The 25,896-nt window shown below is 43.0% G+C and overlaps 1 protein-coding gene across 1 annotated transcript in view; it reads left to right on the forward strand.

Annotated features, from left to right (window-relative positions):
- PREX2 (phosphatidylinositol-3,4,5-trisphosphate dependent Rac exchange factor 2) overlaps positions 1–25,450 on the forward strand; it is a 307,653-nt gene extending 282,203 nt beyond the window's left edge. Inside the window, 2 exon segments of the mRNA XM_030553242.1 lie at positions 16,327–16,394; positions 20,290–25,450. Coding sequence (XP_030409102.1) covers positions 16,327–16,394; positions 20,290–20,335 — 114 coding nt within the window. The 3' untranslated portion in view covers positions 20,336–25,450.
- The last annotated feature ends 446 nt before the right edge of the window (positions 25,451–25,896 follow it).

Genomic DNA, 25,896 nt, shown 5'->3' on the forward strand with positions numbered 1-25,896 from the left:
CACAGATGCGGATATCCGTGGATATGAATCGGTATCCGCGGAGCTGGAGGGCTCTACCAGAAACCACAACGGAGAAAGCAGCAGCATGTCAGGCCACCACTCACAGGAGCCAGTGCCCAATGCAGGCTATTCCTCTGGCATGGCTGTACCATTGTTTTTCTAATAGGCTGGAGGAGGACAAGGTAAAAGGTAATCTACTGAAAGAAAGATTGGCTACAATAGTGTAATGAGAGATGACCAAGGCCTAAAAAAGCTTTTTGATGATAGGGATGGGAGGAAATGAATACATGTTATGGAGGTAAATGAATAAATATTTTAGAGGAAATAACGAGTGCAGTAACTCCTCACTTAATGTTGTAGTTATGTTCCTGAAAAATGTGACTTTAAGCGAAACAATGTACACGAATCCAATTTCCTCATAAGAATTAATGTAAATAGGTGAGGTTGGGTTCCAGGAAAAAAAATTTCACCAGACAAAAGACATTATATGCATATACAGTATAAGTTTTAAATAATTTTAAACAAACCATTTAATACTGTACTCAGCAATGATGATTGTGAAGCTTAGTTGAGGCAGGAGCGTAGCTGGGTCGGGGCATTGGGGCTTGCTCCATTCCACTCGCCTAGCACTTCTGCTGGTAAGTGGGGTTGGGGGTTTGTCTGCTCCCTGGCTGGAATGCTGGTTGAGCAGAGCGGGACAAGCCAAACAACCTTATAATGGAACATTGTGCAACTTTAAACGAGAATATTCTCTAATGGAACATTGTGCAAATTTAAACGAGAATATTCTCTAATAGATCAGCAACCTAATAACGGAACAATGTTAACCTGGACGACTTTCAGTGAGGAGTTACTGTAGATTTAGCAAGACACTAGATTTTTTGAGGGGGAGGGGAAGAAGAATAATTGTTTTAAATACATGCACTATACAAGTATTCTAGTCAGATATTCATAAATGTTTTAGTTACATAGTGGGTACAATATACCCTGTGCCATTTAATGTATCTTCAGAGAATCTTGTAATTCAACTCAAACTAAGAAAATACAAACACAAACTAAGGGTGAAATGTATCACGATGCAGAGGGTATGGAAGGCTCTCTGCACTCTATATTAAGGATTTAGAGCAAGTGGAGTTTGAGTAGTATGAAAGGCCTTGTGCAATCATTCTGCACAAGGCTAAATTTCATCCTAAAGCTATATATGCTATTTGACTTTACTTAATATAATCTGGCTCCTATCTCCATTTAATTTTGTTTTATTAGTTTTAATCATATATTACATGCACACACCATAATTTAATAATGGAAGCAGCACTATTTTAAAATGCACTAGGGCAGGGGTCAGCAACCTTTCAGAAGTGGTGTGCCGATTCTCCATTTATTCACTCTCATTTAAAGTTTTGCCTGCTAGTAATACATTTTAAAGTTTTTAGAAGGTCTCTTTCTATAAGTCTATAATATATAACTAAACTATTGTTGTATGTAAAGTAAATAAGGTTCTTCTTTGAGTGATTGCTCATATCCATTCCAGTTAGTTAGGTGTGCGTGCCGCGCGTGCACATTTGTCGGAAGACTTTTACCCTATCAACTCCAGTGGGCCAGCAGGTCGCCCCCCAGAGTGGCGCTGCCATGGCGCTCGATATATACCCCTGCCGGCCCACCCGCTCCTCAGTTCCTTCTTACCGTCGTGTCAGTCGTTGGAACTGTGGAGCTATCATAACCTAGTCCCAGATTTGGACCTTAGCGTCCAAAATATGGGGGTTAGCATGAAATCCTCCAAGCTTAGTTACCAGCTTGGACCTGGTAAAGCTGACACCACCCAAAAAATTAGAGTGTTTTGGGCCACTCTGGTCCCCCCAAACCTTCCCTGGGGACCCCAAGACCCAAATCCCTTGAGTCTCACAACAAAGGGAAATAAACCTTTTCCCTTCCCCCCTCCAGGTGTTCCTGGAGAGACACACAGAAGCAAGCTCCGTGAATCTAAACAGAGGGATTCCACCCTCCCCCGTTTCCAGTCCTGGAAACACAAGCACTTCCCTCTTCACCCAGTGGGAATGCAAAGTCAGGCTAGTAAATCTAACACACAGAGATTTCCCCCTGACTTCTTCCTCCCAGCAATTCCCTGGTGAGCTGCAGACTCAATTCCCTGGAGTTCCCCACTAAAGAAAACTCCAACAGGTCTTAAAAGAAAGCTTTATATAAAAAGAAAGAAAAATACATAAAAATGGTCTCTCTGTATTAAGGTGACAAATACAGGGTCAATTGCTTAAAAGAAATATGAATAAACAGCCTTATTCAAAAAGAATACAATTCAAAGCACTCCAGCAACTATAGACATGTAAATACAAAAAAAACATATAACTCACTATCTGATCTTTTGTACTTACAACTGGGAAACAGAAGATTAGAAAGCAGGAAACAGAAATAATCACTTCTCATAGCCGAGAGAGTACAGGCAGAAGACCCAAGAACAAAGGACTCACACACAAACTTCCCTCCACCCAGATCTGAAAAAGTCTGGTTTCCTGATTGGTCCTCTGGTCAGGTGTTTCAGGAACTTCTTTCTAGGTGTAAGAGACATTAACCCTTAGCTATCTGTTTATGACAGGAGCGCGGCATAGCTGTCCTCCACGTCCCTAGCTCTCCTTCGTTTCACTGTTCTCATAGTTGTAGATAGTTGTAAATTGTAGTTAGTTATTGTTAATTGTAGTATAGCTGTATATACTTATTAGCGGGTTTGGGCTGTAGCCCTTCCCTGCGCCCGGCACCGGGCCCATGCCTGGTTCGCAGGGGTTCAAACAGTGCTTGGCCTGCAAAAAGCCGATGCCGACCTGCGATCCCCACGACACCTGTCTGAAGTGCCTGGGGGAATCGCACATTTCAGACAAGTGCCGCATCTGTAAGGCTTTTAAGCCTCGGACAAAAAAGGAGAGGGACCAGAGGTTAAGGACTCTCCTGATGGAAGCGGCACTTAACCCTGTGGCCCCGACGCAAAGCGCTGGCTCCGCGCCGGCACCGGACCGCGCCGACACCGGGACCCAACGCAAGGCCCTCGACGTCTGTGACTCCATCCTCGCAGACTCGAGCGGAGCGCCCGGCACCTACCTCTGCCGCGGCACCACCAGCAGGGATTCCGTTGACTCCGGGCCCCGGAGGTCCGTCGAGTCCGGTCCCTCCTAGCTCCCCTAAAAGGTCTGGGGTTGAGCTGTTGGTCCCTTCGACGCCAGAGACATTCACTTCAGCGCGGGACCTAATTGTTCTCACGGAGCCTACTCAGCCTCAACCCCCGGTACCGGTTATATCTAGAGGCAAGCCTGCGACAATGCGAGCGCCGTCTCCGGACTTGCCCAGCCGGCACCGATCCCCTTCGAGGTCCCGGCACCGTAGATGTTCTCGCTCCAGGCGCTGCTCGCAGTCCCGGCACTGCTCCCCTCGGCGGTACCGATCGCACTCGTGGCGCCGGTCATCTTCCAGACGGTCTCGCTACTCCCAGCACCGGTCTGGATCGAGTCACCACTACCGGCACCGAGACATCAGGAGCCGTTCCCATCGGCAGTCAGCACCCCGGTCGACCTCCCGGCACCGAGCCGGTGGCAGGTCCCGGTCGACCTCCCGGCACAGCGCCGGTGGCAGGTCCCGGTCGACCTCCCGGCACCGCCCCGGTGGCAGGTCCCGGTCCCGATCCCGGCGCTGGTACGATTCCCGGTCCTGGTCCCCGGCACCGAGAAGATCGTCGACGTCGAGACCAAGGGAGCCCTATCAGCCATGTTCGGCTCCACCATGGCCTTCTCGGCAGCTGTCTGTCTCATTGCAGGCAGACAGCAAGTAAGCCCTGGACGCGGACAGACCCGCGGCCCTCTTCCATGACCCTCCTCCGCAGGATCAGGGACCGCAGCAGTGGGGTTTCTGGACACCCTGGGTGTACCATCAAGCCCAGGGCCCTCAACACATTCCACCTCAACCAGTGGCATCTGAGCACAGGGCTCCGGAGGCCTCGTTGTCTCGCCCTCCCCCATCTCCAGTGGGGGAAGACCGATCTAACCAGCAGGACCCTGAGCATCCTCCAGAATCAGAGACGCTGGTACAGACGGAGCCCCCCGTGGACCCGCTCCTACCGGGGGTCTCCTCGTTGTCCTCCCCCGATGAGGCAGTGGCGGGAACGTCATCCTCCAGTCCTCCCCCACTCGACCTCAGGGCGCACCAGGACCTCCTCAGGCGTGTAGTGCAAAACTTGAATTTGCAGGCTGAGGAGGTTTTGGAAATCGAAGATCCTGTGGTGAGCATTCTCTCAGCAGATGCTCCCACCAGAGTCGCCCTTCCCTTCCTCAGGACTATTCAAGCCAATGCTAATACCATCTGGCAATCACCAGCCTCCATCCCTCCTGCTGCATGCGGGGTGGAGCGCAATATATGGCACCCTCCAAAGGATATGAGTACCTGCATGTCCATCCAACCCCGTGCTCCATCGTCGTGCAGTCTGTGAACGAGAGGGAGCGCCACGGGCAGCAGGCCCCAGCACCGAAGTCCAAGGAGGGGAGGCACATGGACCTGCTAGGCCGGAAGGTCTACTCAACGGGCGCCCTCCAACTCAGGGTCTCTAACCAACAGGCACTCCTTAGCCGCTATGCCTATAACTCCTGGGTAGCAGCGGATAAGTTCAAGGAGTTGTTGCCTCAGGATGCACGTCAAGAATTCGCGGCAATTCTTGATGAAGGCAAGAAGGTCGCAAGAACTTCATTGCAGGCATCCTTGGAAGCGGCAGACTTGGTCACCAGAACTCTGGCTTCGGGGGTTACAATGCGCCGCATCTCCTGGCTACAGGTTTCTGGCCTTCCTCCGGAGCTCCAACACACCATCCAGGACCTACCGTTTGAAGGTCAGGGCCTGTTTTCAGAGAAGACTGACCCCGGGCTGAAAAGCCTGAAAGACAATAGGGTCATCATGCGCTCTCTAGGGATGCATACGCCCGGGATGCAGCACAGACCCTTCCGGCCGCAACAGCAACAGCAGCGCCGGCCCTATCCCCACTACCGCCAATGGCAAGACTTCAGTAGACCGAAGCAGGAATGGCCGACGCAGACAATCGGGCAACCAAGGGGGGCAGAATCAGGGTTCCTCTAAAGCCCCACCTGGCCCAAAACTTTCATTTTGAAGGTGTGCCCGAGGACGCTGTACCAGTTTCCCCCACGGATCCGTCCCCCACATTTTCCAACCGCCTTTCATTCTTCCTCCCAGCGTGGACCCAAATAACTTCCGACCGTTGGGTCTTACGCACTGTGCAAACGGGGTACCATCTGCAATTTATTTCACACCCTCCCCCCGACCCCCACCCTCGTCCCTCTTCAGGGACCCCTCTCACGAGCAATTCCTCCTTCAGGAGGTGCGGATGCTCCTCGACAAAGGAGCCATAGAAGCGGTTCTGGAGAACGAGAAGGGCAAGGGGTTTTATTCCTGCTACTTTCTGATCCCTAAGGCCAAGGGAGGCCTCAGACCCATCCTCAACCTGCGGGAACTCAACAAACATATGGTGAAGTTGAAGTTCCGCATGGTATCCCTGGGGACCATTATCCCATCTCTGGATCCTGGAGACTGGTACGTCGCCCTCGACATGCAGGACGCTTATTTTCATATAGCCATTTTTCTGCAACACAGACGCTTCCTTCAGTTCGTGGTCGACCGCCACCATTATCAATTTGCGGTCCTCCTGTTTGGCCTCTCCACGGCCCCGAGGGTATTCACGAAATGCATGGCTGTCGTCGTCGTGTATCTTCGACGCAGTCGCATACACGTATTCCCCTAACTCGACGACTGGCAGATTCGAGGCACGTCAGAGTTGCAGGTTCGCAACCACGTCCGCAAGATCAGCAGACTCTTTGGAGCTTTGGGCCTCATTATCAACGTGGACAAGTCCACTCTGCTCCCCACGCAGAGGATAGAGTTCATCGGGGCCATTCTGGACTCCACCTTGGCCAGGGCCGTTCTGCCACTGTCCAGGTTCCAGATGCTGTCGGCCATCATTTGGCGTCTACAGATGGCTCCCTTGACCTCAATAAGGACGTGTCTTACCCTCTTAGGCCACATGGCGGCCTGCACCTTTGTTACGGGTTATGCGCGGCTTCGCATGAGGCCCCTGTCATAAACAGATAGCTAAGGGTTAATGTCTCTTTCACCTGGAAAAAAAAGTAACCTGAAGCACCTGACCAGAGGACCAATCAGGAAACCAGACTTTTTCAGATCTGGGTGGAGGGAGTTTTGTGTGTGAGTCCTTTGTTCTTGGGTCTTCTGTCTGCCTCTCTCTCAGCTATGAGAAGTGATTTCTGTTTCCTGCTTTCTAATCTTCTGTTTCCCAGTTGTAAGTACAAAAAGATCAGATAGTGAGTTATATGTTTTTTTTTCTTTTGTATTTACATGTCTATAGTTGCTGGAGTGCTTTAAATTGTATTCTTTTTTAATAAGGCTGTTTATTCAATATTCTTTTAAGCAATTGACCCTGTATTTGTCACCTTAATACAGAGAGACCATTTTTATGTATTTTTCTTTCTTTTTATATAAAGCTTTCTTTTTAAGACCTGTTGGAGTTTTTCTTTAGTGGGAAACTCCAGGGAAATTGAGTCTGTACTCACCAGGGAATTGGTGGGAGGAAGAAGTCAGGGGGAAATCTGTGTGTGTTAGATTTACTAGCCTGATTTTGCATACCCTCTGGGTGAGGGGGGAAAGAGAGATTAACTCTCGGTACTTCTGTTTTCCAAGGCTGATAACGGGGAGGGTGGAATCCCTCTGTTTAGATTCACGGAGCTTGCTTCGGTGTCTCTCTCCAGGAACCCCTGGAGGGGGGAAGGCAAAAGGTTTATTTCCCTTTGTTGTGAGACTCAAGGGATTTGGGTCTTGGGGTCCCCAGGGAAGGTTTTTGGGGGGACCAGAGTGCCCCAAAACACTCTAATTTTTTGGGTGGTGTCAGCTTTACCAGGTCCAAGCTGGTAACTAAGCTTGGAGGTTTTCATGCTAACCCCCATATTTTGGACGCTAAGGTCCAAATCTGGGACTAGGTTATGATAGCCCCTCCAGTCCTGGCTTATCACACAATACCGTCCGGCCAGGCATCTGCTGGACGCGGTTATCACCATCCCCCAGGAGGTATTGGATTCCCTCCGGTGGTGGCTAGACCAGTCCGTAGTGTGTGTGGGGCTCCCGTTTCATCCACCCCAACCCTCAGTATCCCTAACAATGGATGCCTCAGACCTGGGCTGGGGGGGCCACCTCGGAACCCTGAGGACGCAGGGCCAGTGGTCACCTCAGGAAGTGGCCTTCCACATCAACATACGGGAGTTGAGAGTGGTCCGCCTTGCTTGCCAAGTGTTCTCCCATCAGCTTCAAGGTTGCTGTGTCTCGGTATTCACCGGGGTCGGGAAGGAATTTTCCTCCAGGGCGGATTGGCAGGGGCCCTGGAGGTTTTTCGCCTTCCCCTGCAGCGTGGGGCACGGGTCGCTTGCTGGTGGTTTCTCTGCAGCTTGAGGTCTTCAAACCAATTTTGAGGATTTCAATAACTCGGTCCTGGGATAGGGGTTGTTATAAAATTGGATGGGTGGGGTTCTGTGGCCTGCCTTGTGCAGGAAGTCAGACTAGATGTTCATATTGGTCCCTTCTGACCTATGAGTCTATGAGACAACACGACGACCATGTACTATATCAACAAGCAGGGCAGCATGAGATCCTCTCCCCTATGTCAGGAGGCAATGAAGCTCTGGGACTTTTGTATAGCCCACTCCATTCACCTCATGGCTTCCTTTCTCCCCGGAGTACGGAGCATGCTGGCAGACCGTCTGAGCAGATCCTTCCTTTCGCACGAATGGTCCCTTCACCCGGACGTCGCCCTCTCACTCTTCCAGAGGTGGGGTTGTCCCCGGCTGGACCTCTTCGCGTCCAGAGGGAACAGGAAATGCCAGATGTTCTGTTCCTTTCAAGGGCTGGAACCAGGGTTGGTAGCGGATGCCTTCCTTATCCCGTGGATGACGCACCTGCTCTATGCGTTCCCTCCGTTCCCGCTTATCCACAAGGTCCTTCTGAAGGCGCGCAGGGACAGGGCACGCTTGATTATGATAGATCCAGCGTGGCCCAGAGAACATTGGTATCCGATGTTGCTGGACCTGTCTTTGGCCGACCCAGTCCCCCTTGCCCCTTTACCTGGACCTGATCACCCAGGACCACGGCAGGCTCCCTCACCCGGACCTCCAGTCTCTACACCTCACGGCGTGGCTCCTGAGTGGCTGACCAGGTCGGAACTGCGGTGCTTTACCCCTATATGTCAAGTACTACTGGGCAGCAGAAAACCTTCCACTAGAGCGACGTACTCAGCCAAGTGGAAGCGTTTCTCCTGTTGGTGCACGGAGAGGGGTTTTCTCCCTATGGAGGTTTCTATCGCCAGTATTCTTGATTACATCTGGTCCCTCAAGCAGCAGGGCCTGGTGATATCGTCCCTTCGAGTTCACCTGGCGGCTATCTCCACCTTTCATCCGGGGGGAGATGGCCGTTCGGTTTTCTCTCACCCTACGGTGACTAGATTCCTGAAAGGACTAGAACGTCTCTACCCCCAGGTTCGACCCCCTGCCCCTACCTGGGATCTCAACCTGGTTCTGACTCGGCTCATGGGCCCTCCATTTGAGCCGTTAGCGACTTGCTCCCTGCTCTATCTCTCCTGGAAGACTGCTTTCCTGGTGGCCATCACCTCAGCCAGACGGGTGTCAGAACTCCGGGCCCTCACGGTAGATCCCCCGTATATAGTCTTCCATAAGGACAAGGTGCAGCTGAGGCCACACCCTGCCTTTCTCCCCAAGGTGGTCTCAGCCTTTCACGTCAACCAGGAGATCTTTCTCCCCCTCTTCTTCCCAAAGCCCCATTCGTCCCACAGGGAGCAACAACTCCACTCGCTTGATGTCCGCCGGGCACTTGCATTTTATGTGGAGAGGACCAAACCGTTCCGCAAATCCCCCCAACTCTTCATGGCAGTAGCGGACCGAATCAAAGGATTACCCATTTCCTCACAGAGGATCTCCCCATGGGTGACGTCCTGTATCAGGATCTGTTATGACTTGGCTCACACCCCTACGGGCCATGTGACCGCGCACTCCACCAGGGCACAAGCATCATCGATGGCTTTCCTCGCCTGCGTGCCCATCCAGGAGATTTGTAGGGTGGTAACCTGGTCCTCCATCCACACCTTCGCTTCCCATTATGCCCTGGTCCAGCAGTCCAGAGATGACGCGGCCTTCAGCTCTGCAGTGCTCCATGCTGCAACTTCTCACTCCGACCCCACCGCCTAGGTAAGGCTTGGGATTCACCTAACTGGAATGGATATGAGCAATCACTCGAAGAAGAAAAGACGGTTACTCACCTTTGTAACTGTTGTTCTTCAAGATGTGTTGCTCATATCCATTCCACACCCGCCCTCCTTCCCCACTGTCGGAGTAGCCGGCAAGAAGGAACTGAGGAGCGGGTGGGCCGGCAGGGGTATATATCGAGCGCCATGGCGGCGCCACTCTAGGGGGTGACCTGCCGACCCACTGGAGTTGCTAGGGTAAAAGTCTTCCAATGAACGTGCACGCGCAGCGCGCACACCTAACTAACTGGAATGGATATGAGCAACACATCTCGAAGAACAACAGTTACAAAGGTGAGTAACCGTCTTTTTTAAAAATGTTTAAGAAGCTTCATCTAAAATTAAATTAAAATGCAGTCCCCCAGACCAGTGGCCAGGACCTGGGCAGTGTGAGTGTCACTGAAAATCCGCTTGCGTGCCGAGATTCGGCACGAGTGCCATAGGTTGCCTACCCCTGCACTAGGGGAACTTGTAATACACACTAGCAGGGTCTACGTAGCCCAATTAATTTGCAACATATTAGTGAGCCTTAGAAATCATGCTCCTGTAGTGTGCATTACCCACCATGTAGACAAACTGTTAGATTAGACTCTGAATATGAACTAGGTACCTTTCAGAGCACACCAAGAGGATCTACACTGAGTGCAGCATGTTAGAGTGCTTTACAAATCACACCCCTTCTGTGAGTTTGCTGGAACTATGTAGACAAACATCCGAGGGCATCCAAAGTGGATAATGGAGGAAACCTGCTTAAATAGGGCAACCTCAGGAAGTGGATTTTTTTCCTATTAAATTGAATAGGGCTATAATCATATGTAACACAAATGTCATAATTAATTGTCTGGGCTGTACCGCAGGAACACAGTTTTCAGTGCAATTGCCCTGTCATTTATAATTCAAAGTTCACAAATGCTGAGAATTGAGGATCAGAGCCCTGTTTATTGCAGGTAGTATTATAGAGATGCGTTGGAATCCACCAATGCATCCAAATTAAGTGACTTCTGCTTTTCATTAGTTAATCCAGTCTACAATAATTTTAAATGTATAAATTACTGAACAACCACCTGCTTTTACACTCTTCAAGCATGACAATCTGTGAATGCAAATAGAGTCTAACACTTGGGCTTACTCCTGACAGAATTAGAACTCAAAAAAAACCAGGTGTCTAAAGGGTTTTTGCTAATGCAAATCCTGTCACCCTCACATGCTGTGTTAATACTCCAACATTGCATGTGTCTAATACACAGAGGAGAGGAGTCTGTGACAGCTCTTTGCTTGAGAGCCTGTCTCTCTAGCACAAGCTGTAAGGACTTGTGCTTTTAGCTCTGGAAGGGTTCCATTCTTGGTGTTGACATGCTGTGATACTTACAAGTGTTGCATGTTGGCAGGATTGAACATTGAGGTGTATGCTTCATACTTGCAGAGGGGGGCACCCAAAGGAAGGAGGAGTACAAAAGACAGACTTGATGCTGGTATGCACCCTGCTGCTGCAGCCCCGCACGGCTGTATCCAATGTCCAGTAGTCCATGAGAGGCTATGTAATGTTTCAGAAAGGGAAAGGTGACATAGATTCCTTCACAGAGTTTCCCTCCAGCTGACAATTATGTTGTTACTGCTAAATATGGAGGGTTGCTCTTGGTGTACTTGCCTTCAGTAACTTTTAAATGGGGATGAAATATTTTAGATATGAAAAATTTACTGAGATACATCATAGCCTCTCATACCCTTCAGGAGGGTCAACATAGTTGAGTGGCTTCAGCAGCATGGTTTATTCCTCTGATTCCCAGGCAGATACAGTTTCCTTTCTCCATGACTTTTGGGGCACTATCCACCGAAATACACAAAGCTGTATTAAAAACTAGGCAATTAACAAACAAAACCTATATTTAATGGCTGTTAAGGTTGCATCAGAACACAACCCACCCACCCAAAACCTTAAAAGCATGGAAAAAAGTTAAGGAGAAATACTTTTGCATTCCTTTCCACATTCATATTGCCTACAGCTCTGTTAATAACACACTCAAACACTCCATAAAGCTTTCGTTTTCATCTCCAGTCACAATATGTACTCCAAAGTTGTCAAGACTGAATTCTAATACAAAACCTTAACAGGGACCTCAGTAGTATTCCCAAACACCTGGAATGTGTAATAGTTAGGGGAGCTGAGCTATTGATATAACTGATCATATGAGATTATTGTTAAAAATTTTCTTATCACTACATGGTAGCCACTTTCCAAACATTCAGGAAGGATGCTCTTTTCTCCAAGGAATTGACTTGACAATCTAAGAACAGAAAGTAAACAGAGGACAGGACAAAAGGAACAACAAACGTGTGTGTGTGTGTGTGTGTGTGTGTGTGTGTGTGTGTGTGTGTGTGTGTGTGTGTGTGTGTGTGTGTGTGTGTGTGTGTGTGTGTGTGTGTGTCCAGGGGTAGGCAACCTATGGCACGCGTGCCAAATGCGGCATGCAAGCTGATTTTCACTGGCACTCGCACTGCCCGAGTCCTGGCCACTGGTTCAGAGGGGCTCTGCATTTTAATTTAATTTTGAATGAAGCTTCTTAAACATTTTTAAAACCTTATGCACTTTACATACAATAGTTTAGCTATATATTGTAGACTTGTAGAAAGAGAACTTCTAAAAACGTTAAAATGTATTACTGGCACGCAAAACCTTAAAATAGAGTGAATAAATGAAGACTTGGCACAACACTTCTGAAAGGTTGCTGACCCCTGATCTATACACACACACACACACGTCACTTAATTCTCTGTAAATAGCATGACAAAAGTGGATCTTCAAGAGAGACTTAAATGTGGAGAGATTAGAAGCCTTGAGGATGAGCTCATAGTTTGCATAGAGTCCACATGGAAGAAGATATGGAGAAGGAGACTGAAAAGGTAACTGGGCAGAAAAGCCTGGGAACATGATTTGTGTTGTCTTACACCGAATAACATTTTTTCATTGCTTTAATGTGGATATACAAAGACAGTGCATTTTCTATAACACTGCAATACAGATTTAATGCTCAGTTGATTATATAGACACAAATGTAAACTACTTTTTTTCAAAACTGTGACAGACTTTCCTGCAGTGCAACCTGGAACTGGGATACTGCTGAGCCCTCTGGCATACCAATCTGGGCCCCCTCTCACACTGTGAGGCTCTGACAACTGCAATCCTCTCCAGGTCTTGCACTTGCACAGTCATATATAAGCATGGACACACCCAATTGCAGTTACATGAGTGCTTTTGCCCACCGCTCATGAACCAACAATAGAGAGGCTCCAGCTAATCCCCCACAGCTCCCTAGCCTAGGACCCCAGAGCTGTACCATCTAGCCCTGGTCAGAAGCCTGACCAGTGTAAGTTTATTACCCAGTTTGCCCCTCCCTTAGTGTGGAGAGGACACTGTATCAGCTCCTGTTTGTGAGCAGATTTCACTTTGCACTTCAAACAACACACTGTTTTAGATTAAAAAATATAAAACAGATTTATTAACTACAGAAAGATAGTTTCTTAGTGATTGTAAGTAATAGTGTACAGATCAAAGTTGGTTACCTAAGAAATAAAACAAAATTGCAATCTAAGTTCTATACACTAGACAGGATTTGAATCAAGCAGTGTCTCATCCTGATGGTGCAAACAATCTTCCATACCCCTTCAGCCTGGGACCATATCCCCAGTTCAGACTTTGTTCCTACAATGTTTCCAGGTGTTGAGTTGTGGGAGAAGTGAGGCCAAGTGATGATGTCACTCCCCTCTTTTATAGCTTCGTCCATGTGGTGGGAACTTCATTGTCCCAAAGAAAAACTCCAGGCACAGTTAGTGGAAAAGTACAGGCAACAGATGGAATCCAGTATCACATGTTTCAGTCACATGCCCTTGCATGTTTCGATAAGTCATAGCAGGGGCCATATTCTGGATAGAACGTCCCCAGAAAAGTCCATCAGGTGGGGATAAGCTTTTGCCATGGCCCACTGTGTTCATTTATTGAACCATTAGCTTAAATAGCCCATTCACAATGTGCTGGCTAGACTGGATGTAAACTACCTTATGGAAGTTACTATAGGAGCAAACACATTTGAAATACTGGTACATAATTAATATTCATAACTTCAGATACAATGGCAGCACATATATTCCAATGGGATATTAATGTTCAACAGATCAAGACTTTTAGAATGATACCTTACAAGGTATACTTTGCATAAAACATAATTATATCACCATTGTAAATATGGGGGTGCCAGGGTATTGCTTTGGGGTACAGAATGTCACAAAAACGTGGTCACTTTTTGCCCTCCTTAAACAAGTGTCAACCTGTGAAAATCATTGCTGGGAGTATTGTGAACGGGGTTCAAAAAAAGAACTAGATAAGTTCATGGAGGATAGATCCATCAATGGCTATTAGCCAAGATGATTCAGGATGTAACACCATACTTTGAGTGTCCCCTAGCCTCTGATTGCCAGATGCTGGGAGTGGATGACAGGGGATGGATTACTTGATGATTTACCATTCTGTTCATTCCCTATGAAGCACCTGGCATTGGCCACTGTTGGAAGACTGGATACTGGGCTAGTTGGACATTTGGTCTGACCCAGTATGGCCGCTCTTATGTAAGTATCCTGGCAGAGTGGGCCTGTCTTTTTTTTTCTAACGACAATAGAAATACCACTTCATAAATCAATTTACAGATCTGGTGATGGAACTTTCTCTAGCCAAAGAGAAAGGTCATCTTCCATGAGTGCCCAGGCACTATTGGTTCACAGAGCAAAGAGTTCTAATGCCCTTTAACTGTGCTATCTGTTACTCCAATATGGGACTAGCAATTTCAACATGCAGATTATTATTGGTTTAAAAATATTAGATGTTCAGAAAAAATTAAAAGCAAATTATTTCTTGAATAAAAAATAAACTCGCAAGTGATGTAGATGTACTAAAATGGAGGATAAAGGATCACATAGCAAGCTATCAGTAATCCTGAGTCCCAGCCCCCAGAAAAAATGAACCTGTTGGTGGGGGTGGTTTAAGTAAGGTCTAATTTGTTCTCTTAATAAACAATATATTAGATGGATGTATAAAGCCAGACTCCTTTGAAATCAATACTTCTGATTTACTATGCTAGCTAGATATTAGGATTAATTTGTCTAGTGGGTGATGTACATAAAAATGTTATTTTTCTTCCTTGGAAGCAGTTACAATGTTAAAAGTCAGGATCTACATATGACTAATGTTAATATATTCCCATATATATTATGTATTCACTGGTATTCAGTTAAGTTAATCACATCGATCTTGACCATCAGCAATTTATCTTTGATATATACATACCCATGTCAAACAATTCAAAGTGATTTATTAATGACGGTAGAGTTTCATGTGTCATAGAGATATTGGCATCAGGATTTTTCAAATTAGATGTACCAAATGATGTGTGTTTTGGCAATATCTAATGTTAAAAGTTTAATCAATATTTTTGCTTTCTCAGAATATATTGTGTTTTATAAAACATGAAAGCAATGCTATTCATGAACCATTTAGTGAATTTAATTTTTCATGGTTGTTCTAGAGTTGTTTAAGTAGATAAGTGTGGGTTGTTTTTTTCTTTAGTACCATTAAACTTAAAAAATAGATAACAAAACAATGATTTTTAAGTTGCATGTGTCTGTTTACTCTACTTGTGAATACCTGTTGCTTTCAGCTATTTAGTCTATTCCATCTTTAGTTTGAGTTCTTTATTGTGTATTGTGGGGATTTTATTGTGGTAATGGACTGAGGTACCAAATTTTAGCCAAAATGCAAGTTATTTACTCACTCTAATACTCAATCCAATCAGTGGCTTAGCCATACCTTTGCACAGTTTGTCACTACAGATGTCTTGTTTTAGATACAACTGTACCTCTATCCCACACAAATTTGATATTCTCTCACTTTAATTATTATGAAATTAATCTATTTATATCTTGATGTGCAGTTATTTGTTGTCTTCATTTTGTTTTGCATTTGACCTGGGGAAGAGAGGGGAAAGAGAGAGAGAAAGAGAATGAATAAGTTTTGCTTCCTTTAAAAACCAGAAAACAAAAATTGGCAATAGTAGGTATATTAGAGCTGTTCTTTTTGATTAGCAATAATAATAAGTCTAGCAGATCTGCCATTGTTTGCTGACTGTTTTTGGAAAGTCAGGTTAATGAATTTCCATTGATGCACCACTTGTCTGTGTTGCTCATCAATATAGTATTTGAGCAGCTTTCCTGCTTAAATGAATTCATTGTCACAATATCCCTGTGAGGTAGGAAAGCATTATTATTCCTGTCGTATGAATGGGGAACTGAGACACGGAGAGAGTAAGTAACTTGGCCAAGGTTATACAGGAAGACTGTGTCAGAGCCAAGAATAGAACCCATATCTACTGTGTCCTCATCTAGTGCCTTGAGCACAGGCCATCCTTTTCTGTGCTTAAACAGACAATTGCTCATAAGGAGGATTCTTGGGTGTGAGATGGAACCTGTAATATTTACTCAGAACTCACACTGATTGCGATGGGAATTGTGGAAGAGTGAGAACTTCAGAAGAGCGAGGAATGCCAGGAAAACTGAATCAGAAGTGTTAGAGTTGTGTAGTTGTTAGCTTCTTCACAACTTAAATGTTAAACTTTTTCTGTGAAGATCTTTGTTTGTATCTCCTTTTACGTTAGTGAAAGAGTAGTTATTAGCTGAAAGAACAGAGCAGCTGTGTCTGTTTTCTTGCACCTTTATAAAATCATATTTAGTAGCTTTTATCAGAAAGTGTTTTTCTTGGTTGCCTTCAAAAGAAAATAATTATTTACATAGGACATCAATAGTGAAGTTTATTTATTGATAAATCTAATCCTTGACCTATTATACACCCAGTAGGTACACTAAAACTGCATTAGCTCGGTGTGAAGCAAAATCTTTTTTCTTTCTTGCAGGGAGCAAGAGTGCAGAACACTGCCAAGAATTTAGGAGTGAGGGACCGAACACCACAATCAGTCCCAAGGTAACTAAATAGTAGAATCAGTTGTTTGTGTCCAAGACCATGATTTGTCTAGTTTGTGCCTAATCATTCTCCCAGTCACAAGCATGCAGCTCAAATTGACTTCACTGTACTTATGGACAAAGTTTGGCTTCTTAATATCCAGAGAATTACTTGGGTTTAAAACCACATAACTCCAATTACAGTAAACTACTTGCAGAATTAAAATTTCATGCAATACTTTGAAAATTTACTCTGAAGTTTGTCTTATTGTTTACAGTCTCTCAGTTTGATTAAAATCTAATATTCAGTTGTTGAATAATAATTACACAGTGATATACTATAGATTCATAAACAGGAATATATGTAGATAACAGATAATAGACCCACTAAGGTGTTAAAATTCCAGTAAGGAAATAATGTAATATTTAAGAACATAAACAATGGAAAACAACAAAGCTTGATATGAGAGAGACTTCAGGATTCTGATCAATAATTAAAAGAGAAAACTGTGTGTGCATGTGTGTGTGTGTTTTCCTTTTTTTGAGCTTAACTCCAAAACAATTCAAATGAAATTGACCACAATTTGATAAGTTACAAAGGTGGGGAGTTTGTCACCCAAATGTTAAAAGCTTTGGAAGTAAAACCAGTAGTGTGAAATATCTCCTGAATTTATATCATTTTGTGTTAGCAAGTTTTATCTTGTTTTCCCAAAAATAGAAACATTAAAATTCATACCACATAAGCTGGAGCATGAGAGGCTTTTTAATGTGGAATGTGTTGCCATTGTTTCCCCTTAGCTGTCTAACCATGGGGAAGTCTCTGCATTCCCAACCAGTTAACACAGTATCTTCTGGATTCCCCTACCCTTACTTCTTAGGAACCATCTGCTTCCCTACTCTTTCTGGCAACCCTGATTCCACCAATTTTTCTCCAGTAGGAGAACAGACCACTTAATGAGTTCCTTATAAAAATCACTTATGGAGCAACCAGGCATCACTTCTTGACAATTAATCTCCTCTGCATTGTATCTGAGCTGCTGCTTCAAGTATATGTGTCAGCAGGGATCCCACTGTGGGTGCACATGCACCTCAAACACATGAGATCAAAGTCTTCTGAATAGCGGTGTTGGTTAGTTCCATGTTAGTGACCTGTGCCACATTGTGCTCCTTTACAAGGACAGAAAGGTCAGAGCAGGTGCAACCCTCTCTCAGTTCCCTCTTATTGCTTCTGGCAGCAAGGCAGAACCCACCTAGTGTCTGACCCATGACTCCTTAGAGAAAAAGGCAAATAATAGTGTCCACCTTTAAAAAAGGGAAGAAGAAGAATCCGGGGAACTACAGACTGGTCAGCCTCACCTGAGTCCCTGGAAAAATCATACAGTAGATCCTCAAGGAATCCATTTTGAAGCACTTGGAGGAGAGGAAGGTGATCAGGAACAGCCAGCATGGATTCACCAAGGGCAAGTCATGCCTGACCACTCTGATTGCCCTCTATGATGAGATAACTGGTTTTGTGGATATGGAGAAAGCGGTGGACATGATCTATCTTGAATTTAGCAAAGTTTTTTATACAGTATCCCGCAGTATTCTTGCCAGCAAGTTAAAAAAGTATGGATTGGATGAATGGACTATAAGATGGATAGAAAGCTGGCTAGCTCATCAGGCTCAACGGGTAGTGATCAACAGCTTGATGTCTAGTTGGCAGCCAGTATCAAGCGGAGTGCCCCAGAGGTCTCTTCTGGGGCCGGTTTTGTTCAACATCTTCATTAATGATCTGGATGATGGGATGGATTGCACCCTCAGCAAGTTTACAGATGACACTAAGCTAGGGGGAGAGTTAGATATGCTGGAGGGTAGGGATAGGGTCCAGAGTGACCTAGACAAACTGGAGGATTGGGCTAAAAGAAATCTGATGAGGTTCAACAAGGACAAGTGCAGAGTCCTGCACTTAGGATGGAAGAATCCCATGTACTGCTACAGGCTGAGGACTGACTGGCTAAGCGGCAGTTCTGCAGAAAATGACCTGGGGCTTACAGTAGATGAGAAGCTGGATATGAGTCAGCAGTGTGCCTTTTTTGCCAGGAAGGCTAACAGCATATTGGGCTGCATTAGTAGGAGCATTGCCAGCAGATCGAGGGAAGTGATTATTCCCCTCTCTTTGGCACTGTTGAGGCCCCCCCACTACAGAAAGGATGTGGACAAATTGAAGACAGTCCAGCGGAGGGCAATGAAAATGATTAGGGGGCTGCGGCACATGACTTATGATGAGAGGCCGAGGAAACTGGTCTGCAGAAAAGAGTGAGGGAGGATTTGTTAGCAGCCTTCAACTACCTGAAGGGGGGGTTCCAAAGAGGATGGAGCTAGGCTGTTCTCAGTGGTGGCAGATGACAGAATAAGGAGCAATGGTCTCAAGTTGCAGTTGGGGAGGTCTAGGTTGGATATTAGGAAAACTTATTTCACTAGGAGGGTGGTTACCTAGGGAGGTGGTGGAATCTCCATCATGAGGTTTTTAAGGCCCGGCTTGACAAAGCCCTTGCTGGGATGATATAGCTGGGTTTGATCCTGCTTTGAGCAGGGGGTTGGATTAGATGACTTCCTGAGATCTCTTCCAACTTTAATCTTCTGTGATTCTAAAGATATTTGAAGTTTGGTTTGGAAGTTTGCAAACTTCCCTGCAAAAATTCAGGTACCACAAAACCACAAAGTGTAGGTATCAGCATCTTTCATAATACTCAAACACATTAAACATATTTTTATTTCTTACTCTCTGGCTTTGTCAATGTCACATTCTCCTGACATCTAACTCCTTTATGTGCAATGATCACTTTATTTTGGATTCTGCCGCACTTCCTCCCTGCTCTGCCAGACTCCTTAGTCTCTTCCTTTTATTATATCTTTCTACCTGCTGCAATGATGCACTTTCTCTCAGGAAATATGTAGACTCCAGATTAGACCATTCTTAGTACTGTGTCACAGTGCTGCAGTGTGAGGGGAGATGCTGCAAAGCGATGGGCATTTTCCTACCCTTTCTCATAGAACAGAAAAGTCCTCGCTATAGTGAGCCTTAAGTCAGAATAATTGTCCTTTATTTTTGGTACACCTCTACCGTGATATAACGCGACCCGATATAACATGAATTTGGATATAACGTGGTAAAGCAGCGTTCTGGGGGGGCGGGGCTGCACACTCCAGTGGATCAAAGCAAGTTCGATATAACATGGTTTCACCTATAACACGGTAAGATTTTTTGGCTCCCGAGGACAGCGTTATATCGGGGTAGAGGTGTATTAATGTGACGATAACTTTACAAACATTTGTTAAAAGCCAACCTGTGATAAAGGACTTAATAGAAATGTCAGAGTCTTCATAAATGGAAGAGCTGACAAACACTGGCCGCACAACTATTTCAGACTGTATTGATCTCATTTTTCATTGAACCTGTTACCTTGAGTCCTTAATTTCTCTATCTGACTTCAGTTAATGTCTCTCTCTCCAAAATTCAAAGGCTGACATATGTACTTGTGGTGTATCTGATGTCTGTCTTAGTCTGCTGGAACCCAAGACCAAATGGGAGCATTTTGTAGGACACGTACAAATAGAGAAAAAAATAAACAGTTAATAAAACATGTAATGGCTGGCCAATAGGAATTGGGTCCGCAAATTGCTGTGCATATGTACTGCAGTCCTTGAGAGGGCAAGGCAAAGCAGAGCTGTCCTAAGTGGAGCTGAGGTTACAAAAGTCACTGGCTTCTGCTTGTCTGAGTGGTGGAGAGAAAGGACTGACTTTGCAGCTAGCATTTGTAGCAACTGGATCACCAAAATATAACTTCAGATTTAGTTTGTTTTGCCTCTTTCAGACCATTTTAATAATGACTGTACTCCCAGACTAATATGATGGCTCTTTTTCATTTTGCCAGATTATACAAGCTGTGCCAGCCACCACCTCCTGCTGGGGAAGAATGAAGAGAACTACCCAAGAAGTAATCAAGCAACATCTTTTAAGACATTGGACTATACAGCAAAATTAAATGGCATTCTAGTAGAACGTGCTTGGAGAATTGATAAATAGAGGTCCTTTACTCAGGATAAAGAAGTGTCTGTCCTTAATATTTTTCTATCAGCATTAGACAACTGACTTCTGGAGAAAATATTTCTGGACTCCATGCACTATGGTCTCCCTTCCATAAAACAGGAACTTTATGAGTTTTTACCTGGAAATTTTACACTGGAATCAGGTTGTATCTCTTGTGGCCAGTTCAGCAACACAAATAACCCCATTATGCATTGTCAGCAGCATGAAAGCAAGTATCTAATGGCAAAGCGATTCCATCTGAACCATATAAAAACTGTTCCTGTGTTCACAGAATAAACTCGAAAAGAGAAAAAAGCCTAAAATAAATCCTCCAGAGTTTGACACTTGACACATTTGATGTCCCATGCACTGCTAATTCCCTTCTTTCCCACCAATATTTTATCATAATTTCCTAATTTTTAGCAATAAGGAAATTAACAGTTCTGGTATATGCTGTAAATGCCTATTAAAAATAAGAATTAATCTCACAAGTAGTCCCATTGACTTCAACCTGACTACTCATGTGAATAAATACTTACAGATTGAGCTCCAACACAGTAAATTCAGCTATGTCTTAAGGGGTCAATTGTTGTACTGGGTTTAAAGAAGCCTATTACTGCATAGTGAATTGATGGTGCTGTTTTACCCTTTCTGAAGTTGCCATAAGAATGAAAAATAAACTTCAGTTAGAGAAAATTGACATTATGGGTCCGATTTCCACCCATAATTAGAAAGAAGTTCAGACTTTGACCTGTAAAAGCTGTCTTAAATATACCTTGTTGTGCTTCTGTATTTCAGGGGTCTCCAAACAGTAGTGTATATCTTTGTACAGTATTATACATGCTATAACAGCTAAGCAGTGTACATTGAGCGAAGGGCAAACTTCTAGCTTTAAACTGGAATATTTTGCATTTTAGAGTATTTAAGATAAAGCATAGTTTTGAAGCTTAATATTTTTATACCAGCATATACAATATTTTGTCAGTTACATTTTACAGTTGTAGAAGTTGTTGGTTTTGGAGATTGGTAACTTTATAATATTATGGATTTAATTTGCAGACTGTATTAAGAATGTTGAGGGACCATGACAAATATACATGTTTAATTGTTTTCTGGCCAAAGTGTTTTTAGAGAAAATAAATGCACCAAAATTACCCTTCACGTTCATACACATTAAAGCAAAAATGATGTTTTAAAATATTGCTACTAGTAATAGTTAGATATTAGAGAGTAGCATATATAATCTAAATGTGTAAGTATTTTCTGTACTACAGCTAGTTATAGTTGTGCGTTGGCACAAAACCCTCTACATCATAGATTTAGCAGATCTATATTTACTTATTTATGAATTTTCAACACATTTATTAACTCTAACTCATACAGAAATATGTCAGTACAGAGTACTTTGCAAAGAGTGTTCTTTATGTAGGACATACAGTGGGTTTATTACTTTTCTCCAGAGGAGACATTAATATGCCTACCTTCTTCAGTATTCTTGATTTTGCTCTAAAGAACTTAATTTTGGTAACAAAGTAAATATTTTTGTATACACACAGGTGTATATATGTGCACATATAGCTGCTCAGTGTGTGTGTGTGTGTGTGTATTCATACCAATTAAGCAGTGATCCAAGCTTAAATGTAAAATCTATTAAATTTCCTTAAACTGTGACAAAAACATGTTACACTGAATGTTTCATAAAGTCACAATTTTCCTTCCATTCTGTATATTTACACCCTTCTAATACTTGTTGGAAGGTGTGACTTTTTGATGTGTTTTGATAAACACAAAATGAAATAGGAAAAGCTAGATTCTTTTTCTGAGATGACCCAACACTTGTAGAAAATAAAGGGCTGGGGTTTGGTTTCATATAATTGCTATTATAGTAGAGAATTTCACAGCTTGCATATTTTACTGAGAGAGGGAGTATTGGCTAGGATAATCCCATCTCTATTCAGAAAGCTGCAAGAGCTCTTCAGCTTCTGCTTGGTTGGATACAAGAAATACATGGAATGCACTATTTTGTCATGCCGGGGATGGTACCATTAGCTGTGTAGCACATGTTTAGTATGACGGTGTCATCATTAAGTATGAGCCCCCGTCTTCATGTGAGACTCGACTACATAACATGTTTACTTAGAGGCAAGAGTGCTATCAGGTGAGTGAAATTGATATTACTGCATGATATATCCTAGTGAAGTGAATCTGCCACATGAACGTATGTTATCAGGGACTAAATAAGGAGATGCTACTTTATTGCTCCCTATGTTTGAATATTAACTGAGTCACATTGACGGTGCAGGAGTGTAAATATGCCACTGGTATGATATGGTTGTTTTGATTGGCTTTTGTTTGCATTTGAAAGCACAAGATAATAGATATTTATTAAACACTGAGGTCAAATTGGTATTAGACAAAGTCACTGAACCAAACTCTTCAGTTAGAGTTTTTTCTGAGTAGGCATTGAAGATTTTGGCCCTGTGTTTGTGCATCTATTTTTACATTATATGCTCCAAATACCTATGGGGTTGGGAAGACAAAAAGGTTGAGTGCCCAGCTCTACTTTCTCTAGGAAACACATTTTTGGCAGTTTATGCAACTCTCATAGGCTCATTATGCAAGCAACTTCCACCTCTTAGAACCAATGCGTGTGCTGTGAAGGAATGTAGGTATTTAGATAATGTTTTCAAAGGCATCTAAAGGGTTTAGGTCTCAACTCCAAATGAATTTCTATGGGAATTGGGTGCCTGACTTGCTTAGCCACCTTTTGAAAATCCCAATCCTAACCATTTCAGTTGCAGACATCTTGCACTTTGCATATCCTCGCACTTGGCCCCATTTTCCAAATAAATCACACATCCTAACCCATTTAAGTTGCAATTAGTTCAGCTTGGCATTGAAGAAGCCTTACTCTTAAATTATATATTTACTAATGTTCGTACCTGACGTTGTGACGGATGTCTTTACCTCTCGTGGTATGTACACACACAGGATTAAAAAATAGTTTCTCATCACACATATTATGTTTATCCTCTCATAAATTCTTATGCTTGCAAGTGACAAGAAGTGATAACTTGCAGGAATTGTTAAATCTTCTTTTCTTCTGCAACCAGTTATGTAGCTTATTTGTACTGCAATATATTACAGCAATTTGGGGAAGATAACTGGTGTTTGTAACTTATTTTTTCATACAACTCAACTAAAACACATCTGTGAAGAAAATTTAAATAAATACATGTGTATATATATAAATGTAATTGCCACTGCATCTTAGGAGTAATAACAATTTTCATTCTGTGAAGGATATATAGAATATTTAAAAATCTAGAAAAATCTAGGAAAATCTAGGAAAGGTTAATAGCTTTAACTTCTTAGTGCAATCAAGAGCTGCCAGAGCTACTCTTTTGATTGTTTTGGCTGTAAACCAACAAACTAAATTTCATTAGGAACGATAATAATTATATTTCAATCAGTAACTTCATTTATTAGACTCCCATGATTTCAATAATTCAGTTGTTATTATGCCTCATGGTTCTGCTTTTACTGAAAGAAAATGATAGGTGAATGGCATCAGTTTTTGTATCACTAATCCATTGTTAGATATACTGTGTATATAAGAAGACAAGTACCTGAAGATATGAGTACCTGTTCTGTTGGATAATGGCTAAACAATAGTTCAAAATAGGAAAGTATCATTGATTAGCTTCAAAATTAGAAGCTTTAAAATCTAAAGTTGTAGTATATTCATGCAAATATACTTTACTTGTTAATTTTACAGCTAGACAAGTTTGTGTCTGCCAACATAGTTGCTTATTTTCACTGTTGTTGTTTTAATATGCTGTCTGCAGGATAGTTCTTAAAATTAACACATTGCCTTAAATGTTTTCTCTCTATGTGCTCATTGAAAATTGCACATAGTGCTTTTCTAATTGTACTCCATCAGTACACCAAGCATTTGTAAATTAGATGGAAATACCTACCGATCTCAGGATATCTAGATTTTGATGTATAAAAAAATATTGAACTCACTTATTATATTTTTTTTAAACTGGCTGCATTGATTTTTATATACTGTATATATTCATTAACCATTTTTCCTTCAAGAACATAACTTGTTAAGGATATTTTTTCTGCCTGTAACTGATGTGGGCTTTTTTGCATATAGTCTCTGTACATGCCTGCTATGTGTGTATAAATGTATGTACTGTATACATAAGAGATGCGCAGATACTAATACCTATGAGCAACTGCAAATTGCCCAGTGACTGACCATGCCAAGTTGTCATTTCTAGGACTGTCCTGCAGAAAAGATAATTCCATGCTAGAAATCTTTTTTGCCTAGAATTGAAATACCACCTTGAAAATTATTCCTCCCACAGTTCAAATGCACAAGGTAGTGGATTCCCAGGTTGGTACATATTTGCAATTACCCATAATTGAAAGTCAGGGTTATACCCACAACATATCTAGTGTATGTATATATGTACTGTATGAATACATATTTGTCAGTTTAAAATGATTACAGCAGCACTATTCCATTTGTAACACCGTAGAGTGTGTGAAGTCAATTAAGCTTGCACAACACTTAAAAATGTTTTAATTTTTGCATTGAAGTAGATGTGCATATTTTTCAGATGAACATATTTTTGTAACTCCTCAGTAAAAGTCCTAGAGCATTACTGCTTTTAATATATATATAAATACATACATTCATACAGTGTATCAACAGTTTCTCTTTGAAAACTCCCAAACTAGCAGCCATGTGGTTAGATAATTTTAACTTTGTTAAAAATAACATTTGTAATTTAATGTTAAATCTCTTGACATATGGATTTGAATTACATATTTTCTGGTTTGTAAAGCATCTATGTAGCAGACTTTGAGTCAGTTACTATATTGATTATGGGTTAAACTAATACTGTGTACTTTTTTAGATATGACTTATTTTTTTAGTCTACCTATTAAAGACTGGAATAATAACAATGTATTGCAAAGCACCAGATGGTAATAAAATAAACATTATATGAGTATTGTGAATCTTTCTTTATACAGAGCATTTAAATAAGAAATATATAATGTTTACTTTTGTAAAAGACACCTCAGTTTTACTGAACTGTTTGGTACACCACTCATCAGATTTCTGCTGGTAGAGAGTAAACGTCAAACAACAAGAATTGTATTTTTAAATATATACTATTTTTTCAAAGAATGAAGGGCAGAATTTAGGAACTTTGGTGATGATTTGATTGTCTTTTCCAGTGCCTAATTCCCATTTAGGCACATTTGTAATATTTAAAGAGTTGGAGGTAGGCTTGCTCATGACCACTGTGTGCCGTGGGATGGATGTACCTAATTTTCTGCTGGTATGGTCAAAGATTGTGTGTCTAAGGCCATGTCTATATGTACAGAGCTGCAGTTGTACCTATATAGCTGCAGCACATCTGGTGAAGAT

The sequence above is a fragment of the Gopherus evgoodei genome, chromosome 2, assembly GCF_007399415.2.
Source record: "Gopherus evgoodei ecotype Sinaloan lineage chromosome 2, rGopEvg1_v1.p, whole genome shotgun sequence".
Classification (NCBI taxonomy): Eukaryota; Metazoa; Chordata; order Testudines; family Testudinidae; genus Gopherus; species Gopherus evgoodei.